The sequence below is a fragment of the Chanodichthys erythropterus genome, chromosome 12, assembly GCF_024489055.1.
Source record: "Chanodichthys erythropterus isolate Z2021 chromosome 12, ASM2448905v1, whole genome shotgun sequence".
NCBI classification, from domain to species: Eukaryota; Metazoa; Chordata; class Actinopteri; order Cypriniformes; family Xenocyprididae; genus Chanodichthys; species Chanodichthys erythropterus.
Genome location: NC_090232.1, coordinates 1,945,168 through 1,965,048, shown reverse-complemented (window position 1 = coordinate 1,965,048; position 19,881 = coordinate 1,945,168). Strand labels below are relative to the sequence as shown.

Below are 19,881 nucleotides of genomic sequence, written 5' to 3'. Positions count from 1 at the left end.
TTGACCACCTTTGTTTATACTACACTTTCCACTATCATGATACAAAATGTTCCTAATTATGTCTTGCTGTTCAAGAAAAACTGCTTCTTTCTGTGTGTTTAGTCTTGGTAGTGATATTTGCCGAACAAACAAACGAATGTTCTGAAATTGAAACAACACGTCTGTCTGTTGACTAACCAAATGGCAGTTTGGAGAGAACAAACTTTCTTTTGGTCAGTTTCACTTCTGCATATCTGTGCCAAATATATGCTGTTTAGGATGTGAAATATAAACCATAATGCGTCATTTAACACTCCAGGGATTCAATTTATCTCATCTGTGAATGTTTAGATGCTCTGAATGATGGAGACTCTATATTTAAGCTGTTTTTATACATCTATAAATGCTGAAGGGGAATTGTAATGTTTTTAATTTCCTATAGAAATCTCATGGATTAAAGGCTCATCGGGTTTCTGCAGGGTATTTCAACATGTTCAGTGAGTCACACACATTGAAACTGCCCAGATAAATATCAAAGTGAGAAAAAAAAAAAACATATAGTTTTGTGATTGAACATAAACTGTAAGACAATGACTCAGAAAGAAGGAATTGATCAACAGTGATCTCCTATTAGTCACCTTTTAACTGTTTGTTGTACATGATTTTACAGATTAAGTGTATAATAGCCTACTGAAGGACAAGTATACTGAAGATATGGAAAGTGTTTGGGAAACCTGTTTGGTGACACTATAGTGGTGTAGAAATTCTTCCCGAAACACTTCCATTTAAAATTAAACATGATGTCCATTAGATTGATTTACTCATATTGAATTAAATATTTAAATGTAAAGAAAACCAGTTAGTTTAGAAGTTGCCAGTTTTTAAGTCACCTGTCAGAACATTTTGTATTCGAATTTTGCCTCCAGCTTGACGTTTCACACTCCATTGCATTCACAGATGACAGGTAAACTCACCTCAGGTGTCAAGTACAAAATGTGACACAAGATGCTCTAGTACACCACTCACATTTTATTCAGTACACATTTTCACACATTTCAGAGACTTTTTAGACTTTTTGTTACTCGTATCCCAGCTAACAGTTCTCAGAACATTCTGGCAAGGTTCTCTCAATGTTCTTACTGTAACATTAATAGAACGTTTGTTCAGAGTTATCTGGTCTTCAATAATGTTCTCGTTCATTGAATTTTTTTTTTCTTTTTTCTGAAATGTCTTCGTTGGACGTTAGTCTAACAGTTTTTAAATGTTGCTACTTGTTTCAGAATGTTCAGGGCACATTCAAAGGTAACATTCCATTAATGTTTGATGAACGATAAAATTGAATGTTCCTTTAACCTTCTGATTACCAAGAATTCTTTTTCTTTTTAAACATTTTTTTTAATTTTTTTTTTTTATAAAAACTAGACATTTTGAAGTTTCTTAGAACATTCAGAAATAACGTTTTCATAACTTAATGGGAACATTAACAAAACATTCTTGGAACATATTTCTGTTAGCTGGGATATGGTATACAGTAAATGGCATACAAAAGTGCAGCAAAACACATGGAATCAAACAGTTTCTGCATAGATATGATGACATATTTCAGACTTTAAAAAAGGAAAACAGAAAAGACAGACCTGTTCATGTTTGTGATATATTTCAGTTTAACTGATGCAAAACGAGTTTGTTGTGCAGAGCAGGGTTCATTTCCAGTACAGTAAATAGACATCTCCAAAACATCCCAACACATCAACTTCATTATACACAACTGCTAGAAATGCAGGATTGTGAGATGGCTCAAAGCTTACACACACAGTCACAGACACAAGTGTGCACACATCTGGTTCATTGGCAAACTTGTGCATTCCTACAATATGACTACATTTAGTAATGCCCTATAAAACCCCCCCGAAAAAGGTCTGAAGTTATAAAGTCCGAATTGTGTTATATAAACTCGCATTTGTGAGAAAAAGTCGCAATTGTGAGAAAGTCAGAATTATGAGATATAAACTCGAAATTGTGAGGAAAAATTCAGAACTGCGATAAAAGGTCATAATTGCAACTCATGAAGTCCGAATTGTGAAAAAAAAAGTCCGAATTGTGAATGATAAACTCACAATACGAGGAAAAAGTCCGAATTGTGAGAGATAAACTCAAAATTGCCAGAAAAAGTCAAAATTGTGAGATAAAAAGTTATAATTGCGAGGAAAAAAATCTGAATTCAAATATTAACTTGAAATTGCAAGAAAGTCAGAATTGAGAGGGAAAAAAGTCTGAATTGTGATAAATAAACTTGAAATTGTGAGAAAATTCAGAATTGTGCGATAAAAAGTCATAATTGCGAGAAAGTCGTAATTGTGAGAAAAAAGTCGTAATTGTGAGAAAATGTCTGAATTGTGAGAAATAAACTCGAAATTGTGAGAAAAAGTCGAAATTGTAAGATAAAAAAGTCGTAATTGCAAAACACGAAGTCCGAATTGTGAGATATAAACTCGCATTTACGAGAAAAGTCAGAATTGTTAGATAAAAAGTCGCAATTACATTTTTATTGTTTTATTCCATCGCTGAAACAAGCTTGCGTAGTTGTGTACATCTGTGTTGTGGTTGTGTACTACTGTATATTAACAAGAACACTGCTTATGTCACAAGTGTGTTTAGTTGGGAATAAGGAGCTGAAATAGTGACGCTGGAAACAATATAAACAGTATAAACTGTTTGGACAGAAAGCATCTGTTAAAGCGTGTTGTACATTATTATTTTGTTTTTAATCTTTTCTCAGATGTTCACTTGTAATGTTTACTTACTGCATAACAAATTTTCTGGCCTATTTAACTTTGATTGACCATATTCCAGGCTGGACTGTGAGGTACTTTTCAACAAATTAAATGTGTCACTGAACACGCTTGTTCGAACATGTGCAATTTGTTGTTTAGTTTTTTTCTAAACCAACACTGCACATGTTTTGCATTTCTGTGGCGATATCATCCGCGATAAGAAATTGAAAACCAGAGATCTGGATCTGCATTATTGACAGCTCTTAAAAGCTCCTTGGCGATGTTGCAATGAATGCTCCTGCAAAGCCAGAAAAATGTCATGAAATACACTTTGATTTTATCTGCATGTAATTAAAGTTGCAAGGAGAGTGCACGTACTGTGCCTAAGTACTGTAAACTGACATTTATTTCAATTGCCATGAACACATTTAAGTCATAGAGGAAAAAATGGGCTTTACCATTCGTTTGATGTCTATTTCTGCATGTAATTCCCACAAACACTGCAGCCGCTGTGACCAAAATGACAAGGAGACCGCAAACCGAAGACGACACCACAGTTTTCTGGATGCTCAGATCTGAAACTCGTTGGTTATCTACAGAAACAGTAGAAGTTCATTGCATATTTGTGTTGGAATAATGCAAGGGTGCTGATGAAAAACTGTGTTGTGTTGTGTTGTGTTGTGGTCTTGTGCACACTACTGAAAGCTCAGAAAGTCACATGGCCGTTAAATCTCCACAGAAACCATTCTTTTGATGGCAAACAAACTTGATACGGTAGTGGTGAGATAACAAATGAAGGTTAACAGCAAAGCCATGTCTTCAGTTTCCAGCGATCAGACGGATAAACAGAGATAATATGAACATTGTTGAAGTCAGCTGTGAAAGTACGGCTCAAACAAGTGCATGGAGAGTTCAAAATAAACGTTTTATTATGTAATATTATCATAACATATTTATCGGCTTTATTTGGCTTTTCATGTTAATGGTTGGATTGACTTGTTTTAAAAAACGATGAAAGATTTTGAAATAAATTATGGAAAGTTAAAAGTGAGAACTTGAAATGGAAATGAAATTAAAGTGATATTCCTAAAATGGTTGCTTGACAGAAAATAAATATGTTTGGAAGTTGTTATGCTCCATTTACTTTATTTTAATTTTGAATGCAGCTCATTTTAAAGGCTACATATTTTTGTTTTATATAACTAGTGAGGACAAAAATGGTGAAAAGAGCAACATCCCTTCATAGTTTTTAAAATGAGCTTTTATTTTTATAATTTGCGCTTTAATTTTAATTCTAGTTAAACTTTTAGTGATTTTGCTGTTTATTATTATTGTATATGTTTCTTAAAAAAAATATTTCGGTTTTGTTTTGGTTATTTTAGTGTTTCAAGTTAAACTACAGGAAAATGTGAAATCATTCTTGGCAACTAGCTGATTTTCTTTAGATTTTATTTCTTATATTATAAGTAACAAAGCTGTTTTAGTTAACCATAATAACCTTGATTGTTACTCAAGTGCACACGTACTGACCTGTGACCTCCAGATAGATTTTGTCGTGTTTTAAAGGTCTTGTCTTATAGTAGCACTCGTACAGTCCCTGGTCTGACAGAAGCACCTTGTTGAACACAAGAGAACACTTTCCATTCTCCCGCTTCAGCTTGGTTCTATTGTGATACTCTGGTGCCGTTTTTTCATCTTCTTTGTTGGATTTTACCACGAGTGGTGGTATATTTGATGTGTTTTCACCAACAGCCTTCTGCCAGACTACATATGGAGGGTCATCAGGCGGACACTCGCAGGGCAGAGCTGCTTCTTTTCCAACCACGGCTGTAACGTTATGGTCAGCACCGTCTGTTGAGGAAACATCAAGGTAAACATCTGATTTAACAGAGAGTAATGAGATCAGATACTAGGTACTTTAAGATTTACCATGAATACTTTTCACATCCAAACTAACAGGGAACATTAATTTCAATCCTCTTCACACAATCTGTCACTGTTGGTTGTTGGTTGGTTTTCACAACACGTAAAAAATCCGCATTTTTTGCAGGGTTCCCCTTGTAAATATTGCATTCCAGGGGCTAAATATTAATTGATGCAATACTATCGAAGCATCACGATTTGTGGATCATTTCTGATATTTTCGAAAATGCATCACAAATCGATTCTGACCTTAGTTTTTAACAGCAGATGGCACTCTAGGCTATTTTTTAACTGCATGCTCAAATGCTCATGAAGAAGAGCGCTCGTGCATTCGGCTGAGTCTGAGAATGTACTTGCACCTCAGAATGCTTTTATGACGCGAGATTACTGCAAACAGCCCACTTCAACCTTTTCAAACTTTATGAATGATTATTTTATTCAAGTGGTGTGTACGGACGTTTCTAAAGCATGCAGTGTCATCTGCTGTTGAAAACGAAGCTCCGAATCGATTCGAGAGAGAATCGTGATACCAGTGGCGAGGCCAGAAATCTTAAAGTGGGTGAACCTTGATGAAATAGGGTGGACCTCTATTTTTTGTCTAATGTGTGTGTATATATATATATATATATATATATATATATATATATATATATATATATATATATATATATATATATATATATATATATATATATATATATATATATATATACATATAAAATTCACTTAATTTTATTATCACGGGAAATGACGTGGACAATATGCATCTGCCGCTGCAATAACGCCGCAAATCTCTTAGAGACAATGACAGATTAATCTAGTTTATTTTCTTATTATTTCTCTTGTAGCCCATAGTGAGAAAAAATAGTATTTTTCGTGAACTGATTAGTATTTCGTGTTAAACAAGTTGTTGAGTAGTAAGCTATCTTACTAATATTTTATTGTCCTCGAAGCGCGTCGGTTATGCGGTGATGTGCTATGATATACCTGGCCAAAAGAATTGCAATATTAATTTAATAATAAAAGTAGCATGATAATAAGAAAAAATAATAAGGAAAGGATTAACGCGAGGTTCGGGCACGGCATCAAATCGATTAGCCTAACATTTTTACCCAAATCCACATGCCGAGTCTCTCCTGTCCCATGATGTTTCTCATTATGTTTCTCATGTGTTTTCAGTCGGCGCAAACAAGAAATATTTACTAGAGTGTGGACTAGCTTTGACTCTCTGCGCAGACTAATTTTTATGACCATGGACGGTTCATGCGCTGAACGCGTCTTTCCGCGCTTATGGGCAAGAATTGCACTCTTAACTGTGCGCGAGACGGAGGGGAACGTGGGAAATGAAGCATACCCGGGCCTTAACCGCTCCAAATTAGTGGACTGGAGCTGACGGATCACGTCAGGAAAAATATGGGGGGCATTTGCTTGTTTGGAGAGTTACCGTCTTAATGGTGTGGGGGAAGCTAGGAAACAATACTGAACCAAAGCTCGATTTAATTTCATTGTCATCACTTCAATTTTTAATTTTTTTTACACATAGGTGACTATGTTACCATAGAATAAATTGTTACTGTAGAATAAATAGGCTAATCACAGTAGAAATGAAACAAACCGGCACACATAGTCTATTATAAGCGCAAGTCATGGACGGTGACGCACGCCGCATAGAAACAGCTGCTGTCGCGACTCTGGAAAGCTGAGTTTACCGGCGCAAAATAAAAACACATTATGTATTTTTAATAATACATTTTTCAAATTATATATAGGCTTTCACAACAGATATGACTATTTCCAGGCCAAAGTAGTGTCTGGAAATAAAATGAAATATTCTGGCACCTTTGATTGGGTGGGCCAGCCATCAATCTGGGTGGGCCAGTGCCGCCCTGGCCCTTCTGTAGCCTCGCCACTGCGTGATACATACGGAAAATATCAGAATCGATCCAGAATCATTTCTCGATTCGTGATGCATCGATGTATTGTCCCAGCCCTACTAAATATCATGTTATTTAGGGTCGCTTCAACCCGCGGACATGAAAAACAACCCACAGCAACAGTTAAAGTAGCCCTATTCTGCAGGAAAACCGCAGACTTGGCAACACTGTTGACTACTTTGTGAAACGATGCAATAAACAAGTTATTGCAAAAAAATTATATGCGCATGTGCGGCGGTTACAAAAATCCGGCGGTGCGCGTACAGTACAGGCATAAGGCTTGTTCGACTTGATGCAGCGCCGCACAGACCGATCGGCGGCTGACTTAAAGCAGTGGATGCCGGTTAGAAATTTTGTCCGACTTGAGACAGCGCCGACGCCATGTGACTGTGACGTATGGCTTCAAAGTACCGCGAGAGCGATTCGAGATCAGCCGCCTGAGGCAGCCAGCGCAGTTTCTCAAGAGGAGCTGCACGAGCGCTGATGACGACACAGCTGTTTCATGATTGGCCGGATTCACCGCATGACAACGATCACGTGTGTTTCGTGTTTATTGTCACGTCTTCAGCTCCACTAATGCTCAAAAGTCTGTTTTTATAACAGTTAAAGCTCTTTTCATGTAGTCGCGATGTTGTATTGTGTCATGTTTATCAAAATAAAACGGATAAAAAACAAAGACCCCACTACATTGTTATTTAAATAACATATGCTTATGTTGAACTTTATTCTTGTAAAAACAGACGCTGTAAGCAGTACATAAAGTTTTGAATGAAAAGGTCTCTGAAACATCAGTGTATTAGTCAAATATTGCATTTATTTCACTTCAGCTGTGATAAAGTATGCAAACGCAGCGTGAGCGTCATTACGAGAAGCAGAAAGTGTCCGACTTCACGTCTCCGTTTTCAGCTCCTCCCCGCCTGCACGCGGCTACTCTCGCCGATCGGTTGCATCCAGCCGCAGCCGATGTCGAACACACCTATAGAGACAGAGCGACACGCGTCATAATCTGAAGCCACGCCCACCGGGGGGGAAAACAATCCAACCGTCTCCATTGACTTTGTATTGCGTGAGGCTGCCTCTTTGTCTTTTCTGACTTATTACAAAAACAGAACAATGTCTAAAAGCTGCTGTGTGACAAGGTATACAGCTAACAAGCTAAAAAAACCCAGAAATAAGTTTTTATAAGCTGTCGATCCCAAAAAATGAATGTTTAAGGACATAAAAGTGGATACAGGCAGTGAGACAAAGCGCAAATGGTCATAATTACTTTAAGAAATACACTGGAGGTGGTCGTAATCGGCGACAACATATGCTAAACAAGCCAACAAAAACAAACCATTCATTATTTTTTACCATGTCAAAGAATTATTTCACCTGTCGCCGATTACGTTCCCCTCCAATGCATTTCTTATAGTAATATGACCCGTTGCGCTCTGTCTCACTTCCTGTATCCACTTTTATGTCCTTAAACATTCGTTTTTGGGGGTCGACAGCTTATAAAAACTTATTTCTGGGTTTTTTAAGTTTGTTAGCTGTACACCTTGTCACACAGCAGCTTTTAGACATTGTTCTGTTTTTGTAATAAGTCAGAAAAGACAAGGAGGCAGCCTCACGCAATACAAAGTCAATGGAGACGGTTGGATTGTTTTTCCCCCCGGTGGGCGTGGCTTTCAGATTACCATAAATGTGCTCTGTCTCTATACTCTTCTGATGACGCTATTTGCATCACGCACACTGTACAAGTAAAAAGTGAAGTATACTTTGGGCTTAACGTTAATAGAACGTTCGTTCAATGTTATCTGGTCTTTAATAATGTTCTCAAAACATCAGCACATTATTTATACATCGTTCATGGAACACTTCTACTTTTTATAGTTGGACGTTCGTCTAACTTTTTTTTTTTTTTTTTATAAATGTTTTATAAATTTTGGTGGATTCCCATGGTAAAATTTGCATTCCAGGAGCTAAATATCATGTTATTTTGGATTGCTTCAACCTGCGGACATCAAAAACAACCAGCAGCAACAGTGATTAAGTAGCCAAATTCCACAGCAAAACCGCAGACTTGGCAACACTTGTTTTTTTGACAAATTTCATTATACATTTTTGTCATATTTTGACTTTTTTATCATAATTATCACTTTTTGTCATTTATGTTTTTATAGTCATAATTGTGAATTTGCATGTCATTTAGAATGTTATAATAATTGTTTTTATGTCATAATGTGAATTTTTATGTCATATTTTTGACTTTTCATTATGATGTTTTTCTTGTGCCATCAACATGTGTGCATTAGAGGGTTATTTATCACTTTTTATATCATAATTATGACTTTGTCTCAATTTCATTATTCATTTTTGTCATATTTTGACTTTTTATCCTTTTTTTTAATCTTTGTTATCACCTTTTATGTCATATTCATGTTTTTTTAAGTCATAATTATTGTGACAACGTTCAGATAACATTCAGAGAACGTTTTCATAACTTACATGTGGAATGTTAGCAAAAGAGCATATTTTGTTAGCTAAGGCAAATTTGTACCCATAATAGTGAGATAAATCTGACAAAAACTTCTTTTGGGCATGTCCTCATTTGTAAAAAAAATCTATTTTGTTTTTTTATTTTTGAATACTTTTTATGAACTACCCGAATATATAATACGATATCATAATAAAATAGAATAGAGAGAGATAGAGAGAGACATTAGTTTTTTTTTCTGATGATAATCCCCTCCAGAATTGATTATGATGGGCTACTCACCAGCGCGCGCGCATATCGACAGCAGCATAAACGCAGCTGAAAATCCCCTGAAGCAAACAGATCGTTTTCCGGAGGCGAAATTCATCCCGGAGCTCTTCATTCAGTTTCTTCTCATTTCAACAGGATCACGTCTTTCCAATAACTCTGAATGTTTAGCTACCCACTGGAGCTGGTGTTTACATGTTTGTGCACCAACACACTTTCACTGAATGACACATTCACTCTTTTACTCGATCAAACGGAAGAAAGCGAAAGCAGTTCCACTGACACACATTCACGGACTCTGAGCTGATCCGCCCAATGACAGACAGACAGCGCTGCCATTCCAGCCAATATTGAAGTAATGCTGAAGAAATGTAAATAACTTGAATGTCATCTGTAAGGCTGTACGTGAGTATTTTTAATTGCGTCAATAAAAATGATATTGAAATGTGAATTTTAATTAAATTAGGCCTACATTATAGCAAATCTACGGAAGATATTCTCGCCAAAAAAGCAATGTTATTGTAAATCATAATTATGACAAACTATGAGATGAAATGTCAAACTTGACTATGTCAAAATGTCGATTTATGTTAGAATTATGACTTAATATATGAATTTGTCTCATGATTTCGGCTTTTTTTTTGTCATATATATGAATTTTTATGTCATAATTTTGACTTTTCATCATAATTAAAACTTTTTATGTCATAATTATGTTTTTTATGTCATAATTTCGACTTATTTATCACTTATTGTCATATTTGTTTTTTGTCATCTCAAATTTCATTATACATTTTTTGTCATATTTTGACTTTTCCTCTCATAATTATCACTTTTTATGTCATATTTATGTTTTTATATCACAATGTTGACTTTTTATGTCATAATTATGATTTTTTATATCATTATGTCGACTTATCACTTATTGTCATATTTATGTTTTTTGTCATCTCAAATTTCATTATTAATTTTTGTCATATTTTGACATTTTATCCCATAATTACCACTTTTTATGTCATATTTATGTTTTTATAGTCATAATTGTGAATTATCATGCCATTTAGCATGTTATAATAATTGTTTTATGTCATAATGTGAATTTTTATGTAATATTTTTGACTTTTCATGATTTTTTTCTTGTGCCATCTACATGTGTGCAGTAGAGGATTATTTATATATCATAATTATTACTTTATCTTAATTTAATTATACATTTTTTGTCATATTTGGACTTTTTAAATCCTTTTTTATCTTTGTTATCACCTTTTATGTCATATCATATTTATGTTTTTATGTCATAATTATTATAACTTAGTATGTCATAATTACGACTTTTTATGTCTTAAGTAAGATTTACCTGCGCATGTTTTGTCTTTCTGCAGAAACAGGCTTACATAATTTATAAATCAGAAAACCAGCAGCAAATAATAAAAAATAACGTTCAGATTTGTACCTCAATCAGTCATGCGCAAATTAGACCAATCACAGCACAAAGACTGAGTCCCGCTGTCCAATCACAACACACTTACTGAGTCACGAGGGCTAATCAAGGAATGAAAACAAACCAGAGCTTGAAACCAGAATCTGTCGGTCGAGTTCTTCCAGGTGAAGTGGTTTGGTTTGGTTTGAACTAGATGAATCATTTTAACGTTTTATTCTAGGTGTGTTGGCATCGATACTCAATATATCTTAACGATTTCCACTGACATCTGCAGCGAGCGTCGTGATGTGTAAGATCTGCTGTGTGCGCGCGCGTTGACGTGCTTCATGTCCTTCAGAGCGATGAAATATCTTAAACATAAACAGCCATTGTGCAGTTTTAATGCAATTCTATGTAAATATTTCTAATGAGTCAAGAAATGGATTATGGTTGAGCTGGAGTTTGACTGCATTGCATTGTGGGATACAGCATTCAGTGCAGTGTGATTTGTTGTTTACTGTACATTTGGAAAATTATGTGCATATTTCATGCATATTATAGTCATTCTGCTTCTAAATGGAGTACAATGCTATTCTGAACACATCTAGAGATTATATGTGGAAATATTTGCGTTATAATGTTGTCTGAAAAGGTTGTCATGTATGGACTATTTTTTGATGTTATTGTGAAACAGATTTGCATGTTTGTCACCAATTATCATTGCTAAAAACTGTGTAAAAATAAAGTTTTTTTAAAAAAAAAACTTTTATTTAGTTGATACTTTTTATACATTTTATTAAATACTAGAAAATGCGATAATAAAAAATAAAATAGTTATAAAATATTTGTATAAAATACATTTTATCAAAATAAAAATAACTGAAATAAATAAATAGTTTCACTGAAATAAATAATAGAAATTAATACATTAGATTAAAAATTCATTATAATACATACAACTGTATTTACATTAAAATGATTGGAAATAAATAGCATTTAATATAAATAATAAATTAATACATTTGATAAAAATAAATAAAGAAAAATAACTAACATTTGATTTAAATATATAATAGATCAATTTGATAACTAAATAAAATAATAAAACTATTTAAACAAATAAAACAAAGAAAATCAGTGTAAAAAGGTAAAAATAAGTTAAACTAAACTAAATCAATAAACAAATGTATTAAAATAAAAAAATGATAAAAATAAATAAATTAATTTGATTTAAATAAATAATCTTTTAATGCATTGGACTAAAATAAATAACATTTGATTTAAATATATAAAATAGATAAATTTGATAAACTAAATAAACAAATAAACGTAAAGATAAAACAAGATTAAACTACCTAAATAAATGTATTAAAATAAAAAAAATGATTAAAATAAATACATTAAATTGGATTTAAATAAATAATACATTTGAATAAAATAATTTGATAAAAATAAATAAATGAACAAAATACATCTAAAAGTACATTACTACAGTGAGTAGAAGAAAATACAGTGATGTAATGTAATAGAATCTAAATATTTTACACATTTATAATGTAAATTTTTACAGTATTCATTTTTTATACATGAAAATGTATAGCTGCCTTTGAAAAAGTCTTGTGATAAACGGATTTTTATAAACAGATGTTTTGCATGTGTTTTCCAGCAGACAGCATCCAGCAGAGATGGAGGTGATCCGGTCTGAATCCGAGAAGGATCCCGCTCCTGACGGATCTGCGGAGGCCGAGATCCAGACGGCCATGCTGTGGAGCATCCAGGAGGCCGTTCAGCGGCAGACGCTGCAGATTGGGGTCTCTGCGTGCGGAGCCACTGCGGTGGTGGACGTCCTGCAGGCGCTGGGCATCACGGTCACACCAGAGACGGTCAATCACTGCGTGCGGACGTGTCTGAGGAGGAACGAGGCGCCGCTGCCCGATTACCTGCACTCGCGCAGCAATGCTGGTACAGACGTTTTATTTCACAATAAGGGAGGGAGGGGAAGTTATTTCGATGCATTCATGCATGTTTCTTTATCACTCTAAATAGTGTCATACCGCCCAGCCCTAGTCTAGATACTGTGTTTTATTCTCTAATCCAGCACACTTGATCTCCTCCAGGTGCGACACACCTGCAGCTGATGGACGGGGCGGAGCAGGCCAGCGGGGGCCGCGTCACGGGCCGCTTCTTTGGCTTCTATCCGCGGCGGAGGGTGAAGCTGGTGCCGTGGTTGGCGCGCTGGATTCTGCGTGGAGCCGTTCCCGTCGCCACCATGAACATGCAGAAGGCCGTTCCTGAAGGAGAAGAGATTCCCGACGCCTGGCACCACCAGCTCATCTTCGGCGTGGGACCCAGTGCCGTATTCATGACTAACCCTCTGGACGTGGGTGCGTCCCAAATCACACAGGGTTGATATAGTTCACTGAAACTGAAACCATAAAAAAGGTCTTGTTAAACTAGTTGTTTTTATTTAGCTTAACTTGTTTTTCTGTATAAACGCTCGCTAGATGGACGCTTATGACCGTTGCGCTCACGTCTTGTGTCTTTTTCAGCGAAAACGAGTTCTGTGTGAACGAGCCCTAATACATTTTAACATGCTCATTACTCAATACTAAATCATACTTTGTTAGTTTTACTACAGGATACTGTTAGACAATAATATTTAAAAAGAACAAAAACTAATAAAGATGACAAAAGCATATAACAAAATTAGCAAACATTATACTAAAATTAAAATAACTGAAAATATAAAAGCTAAAGTAAAATAAACTATAATATAGTAAAAAAAACTAGTGGTCGACCGATATATCGGCCAATATTTGTTTTTTGTTTTTTAAATAATAAAATGTTTCTGTTTGGCCGATATATCAGAAACAGGACTTTTATTTTGACGGCACTGAGAATCTTTATTAGTTTACAGTCTCTGTTTAACAGTTTTGTCTAATACGTTATTAGATAGAACTGTTAAACAAAGAAAGTAAATGTTGTTTTAAAGGTGCCCTAGAATCAAAAATTTAATTTATCTTGGCATAGTTGAATAACAAGAGTTCAGTACATGGAAATGACATACAGTGAGTTTCAAACTCCATTGTTTCCTCCTTCTTATATAAATCTCATTTGTTTAAAAGACCTCTGAAGAACAGGTGAATCTCAACATAACAGTCTGGAGTCAGTCAGTCAGTTACATAACAGTCAGGATCATTAATATGTACGCCCCCAATATTTGCATATGCCAGCCCATGTTCAAGGCATTACACAAGCCAGTATTAACGTCTGGATCTGTGCACAGCTGAATCATCAGACTAGGTAAGCAAGCAAGAACAACAGCGAAAAATGGCAGATGGAGCAATAATAACTGACATGATCCATGATATCATGATATTTTTAGTGATATTTGTAAATTGTCTTTCTAAATGTTTCGTCAGCATGTTGCTAATGTACTGTTAAATGTGGTTAAAGTTACCATCGTTTATTACTGTATTCATGGAGACACTCGCGTGAGATTTAAAGAGGCCACAGCCTGAATCGGTGCATAGTTAATGATGCCCTAAAATTACTATTTCGTTCCCTCGATTTGCTAAAGCACACAATTTACTATTTTGTTCCCTCGATTTGCTAAAGCACACAATTTACTATTTTGTTCCCTCGATTTGCTAAAGCACACAATTTACTATTTTGTTCCCTCGATTTGCTAAAGCACACAATTTACTATTTTGTTCCCTCGATTTGCTAAAACATGCACAAAAATTACTATTTCGTTCCCTCGATTTGCTAAAACATGCGCACAATTAACTATTTCGTTCCCTCCATTTGCTAAAACATGCACACAATTTACTATTTCGTTCCCTACATTTGCTAAACATTGCGCAAAAATTACTATTTCGTTCCCTCGATTTGCTAAAGCACACAATGTACTATTTTGTTCCCTCGATTTGCTAAAGCACACAATTTACTATTTTGTTCCCTCGATTTGCTAAAGCACACAATTTACTATTTTGTTCCCTCGATTTGCTAAAGCACACAATTTACTATTTTGTTCCCTCGATTTGCTAAAGCACACAATTTACTATTTTGTTCCCTCGATTTGCTAAAGCACACAATTTACTATTTTGTTCCCTCGATTTGCTAAAGCACACAATTTACTATTTTGTTCCCTCGATTTGCTAAAGCACACAATTTACTATTTTGTTCCCTCGATTTGCTAAAGCACACAATTTACTATTTTGTTCCCTCGATTTGCTAAAACATGCACAAAAATTACTATTTCGTTCCCTCGATTTGCTAAAACATGCGCACAATTAACTATTTCGTTCCCTCCATTTGCTAAAACATGCACACAATTTACTATTTCGTTCCCTACATTTGCTAAACATTGCGCAAAAATTACTATTTCGTTCCCTCGATTTGCTAAAGCACACAATGTACTATTTTGTTCCCTCGATTTGCTAAAGCACACAATTTACTATTTTGTTCCCTCGATTTGCTAAAGCACACAATTTACTATTTTGTTCCCTCGATTTGCTAAAACATGCACAAAAATTACTATTTCGTTCCCTCGATTTGCTAAAACATGCGCACAATTAACTATTTCGTTCCCTCCATTTGCTAAAACATGCACACAATTTACTATTTCGTTCCCTACATTTGCTAAACATTGCGCAAAAATTACTATTTCGTTCCCTCGATTTGCTAAAGCACACAATTTACTATTTTGTTCCCTCGATTTGCTAAAGCACACAATTTACTATTTTGTTCCCTCGATTTGCTAAAACATGCACAAAAATTACTATTTCGTTCCCTCGATTTGCTAAAACATGCGCACAATTAACTATTTCGTTCCCTCCATTTGCTAAAACATGCACACAATTTACTATTTCGTTCCCTACATTTGCTAAACATTGCGCAAAAATTACTATTTCGTTCCCTCGATTTGCTAAAGCACACAATGTACTATTTCGTTCCCTCGATTTGCTAAAGCACACAATTTACTATTTTGTTCCCTCGATTTGCTAAAGCACACAATTTACTATTTTGTTCCCTCGATTTGCTAAAACATGCACAAAAATTACTATTTCGTTCCCTCGATTTGCTAAAACATGCACAAAAATTACTATTTCGTTCCCTCCATTTGCTAAAACATGCACACAATTTACTATTTTGTTCCCTCGATTTGCTAAAACATGCACACAATTTACTATTTTGTTCCCTCCATTTGCTAAAACATGCACACAATTTACTATTTTGTTCCCTCGATTTGCTAAAGCACACAATTTACTATTTCGTTCCCTACATTTGCTAAAACATGCGCAAAAATTACTATTTCGTTCCCTCCATTTGCTAAAACATGCGCAAAAATTACTATTTCGTTCCCTACATTTGCTAAAACATGCACACAATTTACTATTTTGTTCCCTACATTTGCTAAAACATGCACACAATTTACTATTTTGTTCCCTCCATTTGCTAAAACATGCACACAATTTACTATTTTGTTCCCTACATTTGCTAAAACATGCACACAATTTACTATTTCGTTCCCTACATTTGCTAAAACATGCGCAAAAATTACTATTTCGTTCCCTACATTTGCTAAAACATGCACACAATTTACTATTTTGTTCCCTACATTTGCTAAAACATGCACACAATTTACTATTTTGTTCCCTCCATTTGCTAAAACATGCACACAATTTACTATTTTGTTCCCTCGATTTGCTAAAGCACACAATTTACTATTTCGTTCCCTACATTTGCTAAAACATGCGCAAAAATTACTATTTCGTTCCCTACATTTGCTAAAACATGCACACAATTTACTATTTCGTTCCCTACATTTGCTAAAGCACACAATTTACTATTTTGTTCCCTCGATTTGCTAAAGCACACAATTTACTATTTTGTTCCCTCGATTTGCTAAAACATGCACACAATTTACTATTTTGTTCCCTCGATTTGCTAAAACATGCACAAAAATTACTATTTAGTTCCCTTGATTTGCTAAAACATGCACAAAAATTACTATTTAGTTCCCTCGATTTGCTAAAACATGCTGTTGTGTCAAAAATCAACTCCGACTCTACTGCATAAGAGACAAACACATCCAATTGTCTTTAAAGCTTTTATTTCTTGCAAGAAAGGTCAGACAGGTCATACAGAAACACAAGTAGCTGCAGAGTGTAAGACAAAGAACGAAAGCTTCCCCTCACTTTTATATTTCTAACCTCCAAGGCCGAAGCCTCTGTCCTTTTACCATATTTGGAACATCCCTTAGTGGCTGTAACTTTCCACACATAGTTAGCACAGACATGTTTTTAAACATACATCTTGCATTTCCCCATACCATATCTTGCTCTTTCTATTTCCAACATCTATGTTAACACTATGTTAAACATTACCACTTAAGCCAACATCATATCATGTTCCATAAGCATCATATTTCACAAGAATACAGGTAAAAAGCATATGAAAATTTAAAATTTCCACAACAATGCGCACAATTTACTATTTCGTTCCCTCCGTTTGCTAAAACATGCGCAAAAATTACTATTCCGTTCCCTCCATTTGCTAAATTGTGCACACAGTTTACTGTTTCGTTCATTTGATTTGCTAATTCATGCGTGTAATTTACTATTTCGTTCACTCGATTTATAAATCGTGCACACGATTTAGCAAATTGAGGGAATTAATTTGTAAAGCATGCGCACTATTAATAACTAGTCTACTATTTTTTTCCCCTTCCATGTCATGTGTGATGGGCTCTGCAATATATAAATATTAAACAATATATGTTAAATAACCATGTGGTGATGGCAGTTTTGCATATCCCTTGGTGTAATGGAATTTCTTTGTGTTCCTTCTTAGATCCTAGACTTGTTGTTTTCTTCCACAGTGAGTGAAGAGGAGGTTCATGAGCGTCTTTGCAGCGAGTCTGTGCTGCTCATTCGCCGTGAAGACGTTCTGAAGAGACTGACACCAGATGTTCACCTATCACAGATCTCAGATCAGCATCCTGACCTGCGCTGGAAAACACTGAATGTGGAGGGTACGACACCCTCTATCCACTGCGAGGCCTGATGCACAGATCAGTGGTTTGTTCTCCAGCTGAATGCGTTGAGCAACTGACCGTGAGTTTCTTTTATTTATAGGTCAAGTTAGAGAGATGGTCAGTGAAGAAGAGCAGAAGGATGAAGAGCGTCCTAAGATGTCTCATCTCATGATTCCAGCGGCGTACAGCTCCGGAGTGACTCTCTTTGCTCTCAGAGACTCTGATGTCGGTCGAGAGCTTCTCAACACGTCAGAACTGCCTCTGCTGTGATTCACAATTCAATTCCTGCTGATGAAATCAACAGTTCAATAAGTTATTAAGTAGCTGACATTGGATCAATATTTATGTCTGTTTTTATCCTTGGGATTTTAAATAGATGTGTTTTGTGTTAACAATGTTGTTTTTTTCATGTTGTTTCAGCATTTATTGGTTGACAGCATCATGTTTATCAAATAAAAGGCAAGAAATGCAACTTTGTTTTAAAAGATCTAGTTTTCTGTTTTGTTTTGCTTCGTGTTGTGTTGGAGCATTTTTAAATGATTTATTATGATAGAAATTTGTACACGTTCTGGATCGTTACATAAACTACATTTCCCAGAATTCTCCACGACCTCTGAAAGGAAGTAAATAAAACTGAAACTTGAATGTTGAAGGGTATGTAAAAAGTTTAAACCATATATTTATTTTACAATTTCATCTAATATCCCAGATCTACGACACTGTGTTTTTTTATTTATTTAATGTGTGTGGAGTCCATCAGCGTCTGATTCATTTTGAGCGAATCGATTCGTTCGGACGGCTCGGTTCAGTTATTCAGCTGAAATGAAATATTTGTTAAATACTACTGTTTTCTCTTGAGATATACACGTTTATACACATATTAAGAAAGCTTGTCTCCGCCACGGAATAATAATAAATAATATATATATATATATATATATATATATATATATATATATATATATATATATATATATATATATATATATATAATAATAAAAAAGCTAATTGCTTTTATCCCATATTTCCTACTTTTTTTTTTCACAAAATTGAGTTCATCACTCGCATCTCTGAAGTACAATTTTTTTTTATAATAGATAAATATATATAAAACATTATACATATAATATAAAATGTATATAAATAAAAAGTTATAAACTCGCAGTTGTGAGAAATAGCATTGTGAGATATGAACTATCAATTTCGAGTTATAATTTAAAAAAAAATTTATTTTTATATATATATATATATATATATATATATATATATATATATATAAATACATTTTTTTTTACATTTATATATATATTATACATATACATTTATATATATATATATATATATATATATATATATATATATATATATATATATATATATATATATATTCTGTTTATGATCTCACCTCAGTCTAACTGAATCATTAAAGCGAACCGATTCAAAAGAACGATTCATTTCGCGAATCGAACGTCAGCAGCATGTCCGTCAGTGAGTCTGCGCACGTGGTTTGTGGAGTGAAACACACGCTGGTCTTCTGTCCATCGTTCAAACACGACCTGACCGCCACAGGATCCCGACTGTATCCTGCTGTTCATCAGAAATAACGTAAGTGAGCAAAATTACACCTACAGAAACAATGAATACACGGCAAAACAACTTGAACGAGTGAACTTAGGAACTGCATGAAAGTTTTTCATTGTTTTGGCAGTCTGACTGATGTTGCATCATGATTTATTGTGCAGTGCTGAATGTTTTACAGGTCTTTGAACATGGTATCATGGTAATATTTTTGGACATGTTCATAAAACATGGTGTTATTCACTTTGATATTACATTAGAGATGCATGCATGAATATGCATTACAAACCATAACAAAGTACCTGGAACCACCACAGTAGTTCTTTTATAAGAGTTGTGTCTGAAACATGTTAATTACTCATGCATTTCAACACATTAACATGCATAATCATTAATATGCATGCATATATAGTTGCATTTGGTGTAGGCCTACTTAAAAACATCCACAGTAGAAGTAAATGAGCAGCAGTCCCTGAATCTCGTGA

At 34.7% G+C, this 19,881-nt stretch overlaps 3 protein-coding genes across 10 annotated transcripts in view; 2 read left to right on the top strand and 1 right to left on the bottom strand.

Annotated features, from left to right (window-relative positions):
* Window positions 1-921: 921 nt before the first annotated feature.
* Window positions 922-9,621, bottom strand: LOC137031970 (myelin-oligodendrocyte glycoprotein-like). Its single transcript, XM_067403385.1, has 4 exons — window positions 9,372-9,621; window positions 4,284-4,604; window positions 3,212-3,346; window positions 922-3,051 (listed from the first exon to the last, which is right to left on the bottom strand). The coding sequence occupies exons 1-4, from the start codon at window positions 9,469-9,471 to the stop codon at window positions 3,017-3,019; spliced, it is 591 nt and encodes a 196-aa protein (XP_067259486.1). The 5' UTR covers window positions 9,472-9,621; the 3' UTR covers window positions 922-3,016.
* Window positions 9,622-9,626: 5 nt separating this feature from the next.
* LOC137031969 (uncharacterized) lies at window positions 9,627-18,283 on the top strand. Of its 8 annotated transcripts, none has more exons than XM_067403380.1 (5): window positions 9,627-9,761; window positions 12,443-12,738; window positions 12,894-13,156; window positions 17,635-17,815; window positions 17,919-18,283. In XM_067403380.1, exons 2-5 carry the CDS (start codon window positions 12,462-12,464, stop codon window positions 18,086-18,088), a joined length of 891 nt encoding a protein of 296 aa, XP_067259481.1. In that variant the 5' UTR covers window positions 9,627-9,761; window positions 12,443-12,461; the 3' UTR covers window positions 18,089-18,283. The 8 variants fall into 8 exon arrangements, with proteins under 8 accessions (XP_067259481.1, XP_067259477.1, XP_067259479.1 ...); XM_067403376.1 differs by having other exon boundaries at window positions 9,633-9,757; XM_067403378.1 differs by having other exon boundaries at window positions 9,633-9,757; window positions 12,894-13,160; window positions 17,663-17,815.
* A 1,004-nt stretch (window positions 18,284-19,287) lies between these two features.
* gart (phosphoribosylglycinamide formyltransferase) overlaps window positions 19,288-19,881 on the top strand; it is a 28,935-nt gene continuing 28,341 nt past the window's right edge. Inside the window, exon 1 of the mRNA XM_067404784.1 lies at window positions 19,288-19,423. The gene's annotated coding sequence lies outside the window, so the exon portion shown is untranslated. The remainder of the gene's footprint in view (window positions 19,424-19,881) is intronic.